We start from the raw sequence: 11,674 nt of genomic DNA, 5'->3' as shown, positions 1-11,674 counted from the left end.
AATGATCGGAAAAATCATGTGGCATACGCATGTTTTGTTTAAATGTAAAAGTACTCTATTAATTTGATTTGATTTCTTTTGGTTTAATCTTTTCTATATTATTATTCATCATTATATTGTTCCAATCCTCAAAAGAAATGTCGGTCCATTATTGACTTCCCACTTGCCAAAATCTCCCTCGTTTATGCAGATAGAAACATTTGAGAAATATGGAATAAGAGAGATTTAACAAAAATAGAGAGAACCAGATTAACAAGAGATGGATATTTTCTATTAAAAAAAAAACAAGACATGAATAATGATTATAGAATCGGTTTCATAAAGAAAGAAAAACACATAACAATAACTTCTATAAGAAAAGGGGTGATGGAAGGAATGTAACTGAAAGTGGATGACTACAAGAGTTTTAAAACTAAAATATCAAGTAGGCCGTTGATTTTAATTGGAGGGTGGTGACTAGATCCTCTCCTCTTTCACATGAAGATACCTCTCACTTTATATGTCACACATATATATACTATATCAAATAAAAGACATTTCTTTTGTCATTAATGTGTAGTTTTGTCACTATTAAACATAAATAACGTTTGATTTAAAAAAATGTGAAATTGTGCAAATAACTTTATATAAAAATAAATCTATTAAATATATAATTTAGTATCTTTTTATAATTTATATTCTTGAGCTAAGATTTTATTACTCTTCAAGGATATTTTTTCGAGACATTTCATAATATATCATATTATTAATCCACATTATTTTCTCAAATATTATTGATATTTTGAGGTGGTTTTTAAATCCTAAATCATTAAAGTGATATCCAATAGTTAATATACAACATCAATTTTTTTACTTATTGGTTCACATTACCTTCTCAAATATTATTTATGTGTTTTGAAGTGATTTTTAAATCTTAAACCATAAAAGCAATATCCAATAATTAATATAAAACATCAATTTTTTTACATAAGTTGATACCGTAATTTATTGTTAAACATTATGACTAATAAATATCTTAATAGAATAAATTGTAAATTATATGAAACACATTATTTTCATAATTTCTTCTTGTGCATTGCACAGTGTTGAATTAATTAATCATAATCTTTAAATTATTTAAAAAATTTATTTTTTTTATTTAATAAATTTATAACATTTGATTTAAGTATAATAAATTTAAAGTCAAATGTATTAATGATTATAAGACTATAAACACCGATAAATTTATAAAACTAAATTTGATTAAAGTCAAACTATACAATATTCGTCAAATGGTCAACAACCCTACTTAATTTGAAAAATATTATTTTGCATTTTCTGCTTTTTTATTTTTCTATGTGTGATTTAGCTTTATGTTTCCCATTATTATTTTTCTTAATAAATCTTTTACTTAATTTTTTTTATAAATTTTGTAAAATACCCTAAAAGAAAAACTTACCCTAGCACACTACAATGAACACTACGATGATTCATGATGATGATTTTAAAGGCAGTATGATAAAAATAAAAAATATTTATTAATCTAACGAGTGTAATCTATTAAAAATATAAAAACAATTTATATAGTGATACCACAATTACGTAAAGGCTAGACAAAAACCCGAAGCTTGTGAATAATGTGAATAAGAAACCCAGGAGACGAAAAACCAAAAACGCCCTTGGGCTCATTTACTTTATACACATGCTTCACTATTACAAGTTTAACCCCAAAATAATTTGACCAAAAACAAACCCAAAAGAAGGGAAAAATAAAAATAAAAATCAAATAGACATTAATGAAGAGGATGTAGATTTGTCTATGTTGCTTTCTTAATCATCTTCTTCATCTATCTATCTTGTTAGGGTTTGTAAAGTTTTGCAGTTAAACTTCAATTCTTCACGCTCCTTTGTTCTTACCATAACCAATCTATAGGACCACGAATTTATCCTTGATTTTTTCTGACGGATTCACCATTTTACCTACACGATTTTTTCATATATTCAACCATACAATACAACGTTGCAATTCCTCCACGATTTCCTTTAGATATCTCATCCTAGGGTATGGATTTTTTTATATTTTGTTAGGATTTTGGATAATTACCACTAAATTGCTTGATTATAGTAAGATTGACTAAGGTATTATTATTATTATTATTATTATTATTATTATATTATTATTATTATTATTTTAAAATTATTATTATCATTATTATTTTGGTTGGTCTATATCCATTCAAAAATTCCAAATAATATTATTGTAGTGAGTTTATAATGATTTTTAATTTGTTATTTACAGCTATATAATTAGGTATACTTGTATGGATAATGATAACTAACTTTGTAAAGATCCTTTGTACCGGATCTGTGAGATTATTTTTGGTATTTTGTCACTGATTGCTGAATTGTTTGAATATTTGATCTCATGATCTGAGAAATGTAATAATGAAGTAATGAACTAAAGATCTGGTACTCATGAGTCCCTAGAAATAGTGAAGGAAAATATTAGAATTTAGAAGTAAGAAAGGGATACAGAATGTTGGTTATCATTTGTTTAGATGATGCATTATTCTACATTTACTTGGTCCTTTCATTTTTTAATTAATTGTACTTGATTAAAACAAGAATGACAAACATGAACATATTGAAGTTTCGATATGCATTTGCTTTTTGATCTGCCATTTTGTTAGATGAATGCGAATAGTATCCTTGAAAATTATTTAGTTGGATTAGAGTAAGTATAGTAATTTTGACTAAATTACAAAAGAAAAGTGTCGAATATTACGTTCCTTTGTTGAATGCTAATGCTTTACCTTAACTGAGCTAGCTCTTTCTCTGTTTATTGTGACACGTTTCAGATCGGTGCTTTTCAGCTATTTATGAAGTTATTGTAACCTTGATTTTGCTTATATTGATTTCATTTATAGCTGTCATATGCTGCGGAAGTTCAGAGACTCAACAAGCTTAGCATTTTTGACTATATAAGTACACTTCTTAACAAAGTAAGTTTAATAGAAGATATAATAATGCTTTTATTTGTGTCTGTGAAGTTTGTAGATTATGGCCTTATACTTACTTCTTAGTTCAAACAGGGAAGACAAATCAGATACATCATTGCCTATTGCCTTTTGTATGACGTCGTTGATGGGGACCGAGCTTATGAGGATATGTGTTAAAGAAGATAACGACGATTTTCCATCAGTTCCACCAGGTTTTGAGTCATATACATCTTTCTCACTGAAGAGGGTAGAAGAGAATGAGAAACACAATGATACAAATTTGACCAGTTCCTCTACAAGTGCTTCTGAATCACAGTCAAATCAAATCGGAAATGGTGTTCAATTTGCTGATACTTCAAAGGTTTCTAGATCCCTTCGACGAAGACCATGGATTAACCACGGACAGTGTGAGAACGGTTTAGAGGAAGACTCTGATTGTGAACGACATGATCAAGTCAGTCTTATGTGGATTCATTTACACTTTGGATGTCTTGATTTTTATTGCAATGTATATCATGTAACTAAATGTAAGGGCACACTTTTGATTAGTGTCTGACGTATGAATATCAATGCAGAATTTCTCCTCGAGATCTTGTCTTCCTAAAGGAGTCATCCGAGGCTGTCCAGATTGCAGTAATTGCCAACAGGTGTGTTGCTGCTCGAGGCATTAATATTTTTCGATTCATTAATTAATGAGTTAACTTTGACCTGTCATAATTTCAATCTCCTGTCATTATTTTCTGTTACAATTATTATTATATTAATATAGACATATGATAATAATGATATTTTTTCATTACCAAATTTTATGAGTGGGGATGTTCCCTTATCGTTGTATGTTGAAACAGAAGTTGCTTGTTTACCTTGCCAATTTGCAAAAAAAGCATTCTTATAGGGCAATTTTTTGTCTGATGAGTAATTGACAATTGAAGTTTCTGGTAGGTCATTGCCAGATGGCGACCAGAAGATGCTCGTAGGCCAAATCTTGAGGATGCTCCTGTTTTCTACCCCACTGAAGAGGTCTTGCTCCTTTCTTGTGGCACATTGAGTTCACTCCTGTCGCTGTCGTTTATACGTTCACTTCTAGTTGTAGTTCTAAAGGTTAGCTTAACTGTATAATACAAACCTTGACTTGTTCATAAACTTTTTTCCAGGAGTTTCAAGATACTTTGAAATATATATCAAGTATTCGCTCCAGAGCTGAACCATATGGAATTTGTCGTATTGTTCCCCCACGTTCATGGAAACCTACTTGTCCTCTCAAGGAGAAAAGTATATGGGAGGGTTCTAAATTTGCTACTCGTGTTCAGAGGATTGACAAGCTTCAGAATCGTGGTTCAGGGAGTAAGAAGTCAAGGATTCAAAATAATATGAAAAGGAAAAGGAGAAGATGCACAAGAATAGGAGTGAATAATGGCACTGGAACAGGACCTAATGAAGAATTTTGTGAAGTTGAAAGGTTTGGGTTTGAACCTGGTCCGGAATTTACCTTGGAAACATTTAAGAGATATGCAGATGATTTTAAAGTCAAATACTTCAGAAATGAGAATGCATCTCATTCAAGTGCTCATGCAACAATTTTAAATGGTACCTCGGAGCCTTCTGTGGAGAAAATTGAGGGTGAATACTGGCGGATGGTCGAGAGTCCTACTGAAGAAATTGAGGTCACTTTCAATATAATCTTATTACATTGCTGCTTTGTGAAATTATTGCATACTTATTGCCCTTTGTACTTGACCATTTCCTTACATTTTGTTTCGGATATACCTGTAGGTGCTTTATGGAGCTGATCTGGAAACCGGGATTTTTGGGAGTGGTTTTCCTAGCAAGTCTAGTCAAGTTTCTGTTTCACATGAACAGTACATAAAATCTGGCTGGAATTTAAATAACTTTGCAAGGTTACCTGGGTCTTTGCTCTCTTATGAAACGAGTGACATATCTGGTGTTGTAGTGCCATGGTTATATATAGGAATGTGCTTTTCCTCATTTTGTTGGGTAAGGACAACATACTTTCCTTGTTCTCTTGCACGTCTTTCATGAATTTTTCATCAACTCATGCCTATAACTGTTGGAAAGTATCTCCTATTTAGGGAGAATATAATCTATTTAGTGTCATATTTATGTTTTTTATTTGTATAACTTTCGTATAATTAGTTCACTTATTTATGTACTTTCCAATATTAAATTGTAAATCTTATGTGTATATATATGTAAAATAAAATTGACTGTGTTGAGGGATTCCTCGAGCAATTCAGTAAATGTTTGGCCATCTCAAGATGGTATTAGAGCTATTGTTGGGTTGATTCTGAAAAACAAATCTTCAAATTGTCATTCCTAGTGGCAATCAAACTAGGGCTTCCATCGAACAAGCTGTGTCACATTCTGAGCAAGACAAAATTGATTTTTAGGGAGAGTTAATGTATTCAGTGTCATATATATTTTGTTTTTATTTGTTTAGCTTTCATATGATTAGTTTCCTTAGTTTTTTTGTTTTTTCCGTTACTAATTTGTAAATTGTAAATCCTGTACATACGCAATTGACTGTGCTCTGGGATTCCTCAAGCAATGTAGTCAATATTTTCCCATCTCAAGAATAAGCATTACAAATTTATCTTTATCAGTATACATTTGCAGGCCTTGCTTTTGTTGTCTATAGGACCCTATGCTTGTTCATGTACATATTGTGTTTGTATGTCCTGTCTATATATTATATGGATTATTGTTTCTTCATACACAATAAACCCTTCGAGGGTGGGAGAGGTGCTATAGGTGTGTTTATGTGAGAGAATAAGGAATCCACGTAGTTGACATCCTTTTGCCTTGACTTTCTTAATAAATAAACTATGTCAGAACTATTTGGTGTGCATTGAATGGAATTTATTGAAGTTTTATGTGTGTGCACATGAGAGTGATTGCTTACATAGCATCTTTATTTTTAAGAGCCGCTTTATATTTTGTTATGGTTTAATTGTGGGTGCAGCATGTGGAGGACCACCATTTATATTCATTGAATTATATGCATTGGGGTGCTCCGAAAATGTGGTATGGTGTCCCTGCAATAGATGCATGCAAATTGGAAGAGGCCATGAGAAAGCATTTACCTGAACTTTTTGAAGATCAACCTGACTTGCTTCATAAGCTGGTAAGCGAAGTTTATCTTCCACTGCACAAGTTCATTTGATCATGATGTTGCAAATGGGGATCACATATTTCTTCTTTCACTTCACATGCTATCGTTCCTCTTGCCAATCGTCGTGTTTATTTTCTTCACTAGATAAGTAACAAACAAGATGAAAATTATTGATATCTTCTCACTGGGTGGGGTGAAGTTCTATTTTCATTTCTAACTTCTCTTCGTTTCACCCACCTGTCCATATTTCATTACTGAGCAGACAAATATCTGTGGGATGGTCATGCTTTGTTTTTTTTACATCTATTTATCTGATGCTTGAATTTCTAACTTCCGCGTACAGGTCACACAGCTTTCTCCTTCGATTCTTAAGTCTAAAGGTGTACCAGTTTATAGGTGTGTCCAAAACCCTGGGGACTTTGTTCTGACATTTCCTCGAGCCTACCACTCTGGGTTCAATTGTGGCTTCAACTGCGCTGAGGCTGTTAATGTAGCTCCTGTTGACTGGCTGCCCCATGGGAATATTGCTATAGAGCTGTACCGGGAGCAGGGGCGCAAGACTTCCATATCTCATGATAAGCTGTTGCTTGGGGCTGCTAGGGAAGCCGTACGAGCCCAATGGGAGATTAATTTGCTGAAGAAAAACACTTTGGGTAATCTTAAATGGAAAGATGTCTGTGGAAAGGATGGTCTTTTGGCAAAAGCATTCAAGGTAAATTTTGTTTCTCCAAATAATTCTGTATATAGGGATAATATTAATGATTTTACGTTAATTGTTTAATTTATGACATGATCATAATGATGGAATTTTTGGTGAGGTAGTTTTGTTGAGCTACCATGTAAGGTGTATTCATTATAATAAGCTATGTTTGGATTTCCAAAAAGGGATGGGATGTAGTGGAATTGAACAAAACGACCCTTGTTTCCATTGATTGAATTAGAAGGGTTAAATATGTTGTTAGTTCCTACAAAATCATGTCCATTCAATTTTAGTCTCAATAAAAATTTTATTCATTTGTAGTCTTTGTAGATTACATAAATAAACTGGTTGTTTTTATTTATTGTCGAGGGACCAAAGACGCACAATTTTTGTTAAATAATAGGGACTAAAAATGAAAAAGTTTTTATGGCAAAGGATCCTCTAGTTTACTCGTTGGAACCTGACTTCATTAGTGGCAACATATTTTAAATCCCTAATGTTGTAACTAAACTACAAAATTTTTGTTCTATTTGCTTTGAATTTGTGGATCTTGTAATATTAAAATTTTAAAGGGGCAAGCAAACATGTACACAATTACAATTTCAGAGTAATTGAAATTATAGCTCTTGATTTATGAGTGACCCTCCACCTTCACAGTATTAATCAAAATTTAATGCTAAATGAAATGGATTAGGCTTTGTGAATACTTTCGCTTACTGATTTTTTTATGCCCCTTCCCCTAGACACGTGTTGAGATGGAGCGAGTAAGAAGGGAATTTCTCTGCGGTAATTCACGGGCGTTAAAAATGGAGAGTAGTTTTGATGCTACGAGTGAAAGGGAATGCAACATCTGCTTATTTGATTTACACCTATCTGCTGCTGGCTGCCAGTGTTCTGCAGATAGATATGCCTGCTTGGATCATGCAAAGCAATTTTGTTCATGCCCTTGGAGCTCCAAATTTTTCCTCTTTCGTTATGATGTTAGTGAACTAAATATTCTTGTTGATGCATTGGAAGGAAAATTAAGTGCAGTTTACAGATGGGCAAAACTAGATCTCGGGCTGGCACTAACTTCTTATGTTTCAGTAGATAAAAAAACAGTACTTCAGGAATTGAAATCGCATTCATCCAACTCATCTCATTCTTCCAGGGCCAATGTGAATAAAGAGGAGGGTTTGCATCCATCAAATAAACTTATGGACAATTCTCAATTGATAGATGTTCCAAAAGGGGATCGAGCAAATTTGGCAAATAGCAAGGATCAGAACTATCTTAGACAGAGGAAATCAGAAGAAGCTGTATCACCTTTGAGTCGCACGAAGGAACTGCCAACGTTTAATAGCTCAAAACCTACATGCGAGATGACCAAACATAAGATCTGTGTTATTAAAGAAGAACCTGTTATTTGCAGATCAAATTTGGGTGCCCCTGAATGTCAATTAAATCAAGAGGATTCCTCATATGCTTTATCTCCACCTCTAGCTCAACATGTAGATGAGAAAAGTTCACATTGCGGACATAACAATATTATACTTCTTAGTGACGATGAAGATGATAAAATTAAGATGCCAGATTCAAATAGAAGGAAAGAAGTTCCTCATATGCTTGCAGGTTTTAGAAATAAAGCAAGCCTGCGTAATAATATAGAAAATAAAAGTTTGACCATCCCTGTGACAGACGACGCTGCGATGGGTGAAAAGGATGCTTTTACATTGCCCCGTGAAGATTTGGGTTCGAGTTCAACTCAGCTTTTGCATGTGAAACAGGAATGTCATGAACAGAAAGGACCAGTTTTAGCTTCCACCCCAGTAGATCTTTCTTTTCGTATAGGTCTTACTAGTGCAGAATCAGTTAGAAATATTCCAGCTTCTTCAAGAGCGGAGTCCAGCAATCATTGTTTGGAAAGATCGGAGGTTTGTCCTCCAAACCCACAACCTTCCAGCACTATTAAAGCTAAGAAGGAGGATAATCATGAGAAGTTTGGTGGATGTTCCACTTCTAATGTAGCAGACAATGCAAGAGCTATTAATGGTAACATATCTTGTGGTCCAAACAATAACCGTCAGAAAGGTCCTCGTATTGCAAAGGTTGTCCGGCGCATCAACTGCAATGTCGAGCCTTTGGAATTTGGAGTTGTGCTTTCTGGAAAGTCATGGTGCAGCAGTCAGGCTATATTTCCAAAGGGTGTGTATATTTGGTCTATAATGACTTGCATGTCTATGTCACTGTTTAATTGAATATGTAAGATGTGTATTTACGCATATTAAATTAATCAATGCAGGATTTAGAAGCCGTGTTCGATACATAAATATCTTAGATCCATGCAGTACATGTTACTATGTTTCAGAAATTCTTGATGCTGGACGTGGTTCGCCTCTATTTATGGTACGTTCACCTTTTTATGTTTAATTGTAGGCTTTTGTCATGCAAGTGATATTAAAATGTTTTTTTGTCAATATGTCTTAAAAAGCCTTTCATATTTCTGATGCAAATTTCTCATGCACTGGGAATTGAAGTCCTATTATTGCTATAATCTTGTTGAGGTTTACCCCTTATTGTGGGACAAAGTTTGATGGAAGATTATTGGCTGGCTTATTCTCATCAGTTCGTGACTGTACTGTGCGTTTAAAGCAAAGTTTGTTTTCAGTTGTTCCCTTTGACATTAATGTTGTAGAGAGATTATTTTGTCCCTTTACCTAATCTCTGAGATATTGTTCAACCACAGGCCATTCTAGGCATCTAAATTTAAAACTTTTTAGGTGTTAGTTTCTTTTCTTGGTTGAAAATTGCTTTGGACATTGAGAGGACTGCTTTGGTCAGTGAGTGATTCAGTTGGCTGTAACTAGAAACAGGTTATTTGTAAAATAACTAAATCTCGTTTCCCCCCTCCCCCCAGGTTTCCTTGGAAAATTGTCCAAATGAGGTTTTCATTCATACATCAGCAAAAAAATGCTGGGAAATGGTAAGAGAGAGAGTGAATCTAGAGATTGCAAAACAACATAAGCTGGGAAAAAAGGGTCTTCCTCCTTTACATCCTCCTGGCAGCCTTGATGGCTTTGAAATGTTTGGGTTTTCTTCACCAGCAATAGTGCAGGTAATTTTATTACTCAAAACTCATTTATAGTTGAAACTTCAAAGTGCTTCATTTGAGTATGACATGGGCTGAAAGGAAATTCTAAATGAACTCTTGTTTCTTCCACGGTTCCACCTCCCATTGATAAATATCAAGTAATTATGTATTTACAAATTTTTTTGTACAGACATTTAACATGCATGCTTTTGGTAATTTCTTTACAAAAGAAAAAGTTGGGGGGGATGGGCTACCCAAGGGTGAATGAAGCAAGTAAGCCTTTGCTTGGGCTCCAAATGTTTTTCTCTTAAACACTAGATCCACCAGCTTACTGTGACTCTCTTTCATTATTAGTAATTACTTATCTTACTAAGTAACTTTGATATTCTTATCGTATCAATCTGAATTTAAATACATTTTTCTATTATTAATATTATAAAAATTAAATAATTGGGCTGAAAAAGACTTTTGATTTTTCTATTAGTAGCTTAAAAAAGTCCTCACCTTAAAGTTCACTTTAGGCAATAGCTTTTTTTTTTTTCAAATCAAAATTCCTTTATCAAGAAAGCAGTATGAAGAATTATTAATGCAAAAGCGTGTCACTTGTTTTACATATGGATTTTAAACATAATCTTAATTTTGTTTATTCAGCCTGGCACATGAAACAAACAAAATCTCAGTCATTTAATTTAACCTATGCATAATTTTTTATAACCTGGTATTTTGGAGCTGTAAACTCCTTTCTGGTTTTTCATCTGAATTGTTAGTTTTGTAATGCCCAAATTGGTTTTCTATCCTTAAACATAATTTTGATAACTCTCAAGGTATTATTGTATCTGTTTTCTTTCATCAGGCTATTGAGGCACTAGATCGAAGTCGAGTTTGTAATGAATACTGGGACTCTCGGCCGTTCTCTCGGCCTCAAGGGCAGCTTTCACAAGCTTGCCAAACCAATGCAAATGGTGCAGGTGGAAATGATGAAGGGGTTCCTACGAATAAGTATGCACCTGTTGGAGTTGTTGAAGTACTAAAGAACCTATTTAAAAAGGCGAATGCAGAAGAATTGAACTCGTTGTACAGCATTCTTACTGACAATAAGCCAGCGGCTGAACAGATTCCAATAACGCAAATTCTCTATGAAGAAATTCACAAAACCCAACCACCCTAGGTGATCGATTATTTGGACTTTATTGTTCATACGCCTAACCTCTTCTTGACATGTAAATTGTAGTTCATCTGAGGTTGCCCATGCAACTTCTTCCGACCTTAGGTTTTGTTATTTCCCACCTGAAAGGAGGTTATAGAGAAAGAAAAAAGGAAATAAAATTAGAAAAAGGGAAAAGAAAGCTATTTCTCTTCAAATTTTTTACTTATTTCAAGTGGCAGTGAGGATTGAAATGAAAGTTATCAAATCGTCACTTTGACTGCCTCATTTGAAACTCTGAGAGGAAAGGCTACATGCCTTTATTATATTGATTTTGGTTCATACGTTGTACACAATTTTTTATTTTGATTTTTGACGAAATAGGTTGTAAACAGTTTGAAACATCAATTAGTGCATGTTTAGATTTAGTTATTGACCCTAGGTGCATGTTTAGATTTGATTAATTAATTTAGAAAATAACAATTTACTCAAATTAAGCCCTTTTCTTCGTCAAAAAGAATAATAATTTAAGCCCTTTTCTCCAAGGAGACACCTATTTTTTATTGTATTTTTTTAATTTTATGTCCGCTCTCTCTCAGCTCGACCACTGCAACGTGAATCTTCTTTGTTCTATCCTTGACTTGCACAGTGA

General features: G+C 33.5%; 1 protein-coding gene across 3 annotated transcripts; it reads left to right on the top strand.

The window, feature by feature from the left end:
- The first annotated feature begins 1,708 nt into the window (after positions 1–1,708).
- On the top strand, positions 1,709–11,450 carry LOC101497390 (putative lysine-specific demethylase JMJ16). 3 transcript variants are annotated; one of them, XM_004495467.3, is made up of 13 exons: positions 1,709–2,041; positions 2,907–2,981; positions 3,072–3,432; positions 3,554–3,625; positions 3,921–3,998; positions 4,133–4,642; positions 4,752–4,973; positions 5,959–6,120; positions 6,452–6,820; positions 7,552–8,992; positions 9,090–9,193; positions 9,705–9,902; positions 10,732–11,450. In XM_004495467.3, exons 3-13 carry the CDS (start codon positions 3,112–3,114, stop codon positions 11,044–11,046), a joined length of 3,792 nt encoding a protein of 1,263 aa, XP_004495524.1. In that variant the 5' UTR covers positions 1,709–2,041; positions 2,907–2,981; positions 3,072–3,111; the 3' UTR covers positions 11,047–11,450. The 3 variants fall into 3 exon arrangements, with proteins under 3 accessions (XP_004495524.1, XP_012569947.1, XP_073223307.1); XM_012714493.3 differs by having other exon boundaries at positions 3,063–3,432; XM_073367206.1 differs by having other exon boundaries at positions 2,838–2,981.
- Positions 11,451–11,674: the final 224 nt, after the last annotated feature.

Source organism: Cicer arietinum, chromosome 4 (genome assembly GCF_000331145.2).
Source record: "Cicer arietinum cultivar CDC Frontier isolate Library 1 chromosome 4, Cicar.CDCFrontier_v2.0, whole genome shotgun sequence".
NCBI classification, from domain to species: Eukaryota; Viridiplantae; Streptophyta; class Magnoliopsida; order Fabales; family Fabaceae; genus Cicer; species Cicer arietinum.
Note: the sequence above shows the minus strand (reverse complement) of the source record. Positions and strands in the feature narration are given on the sequence as shown.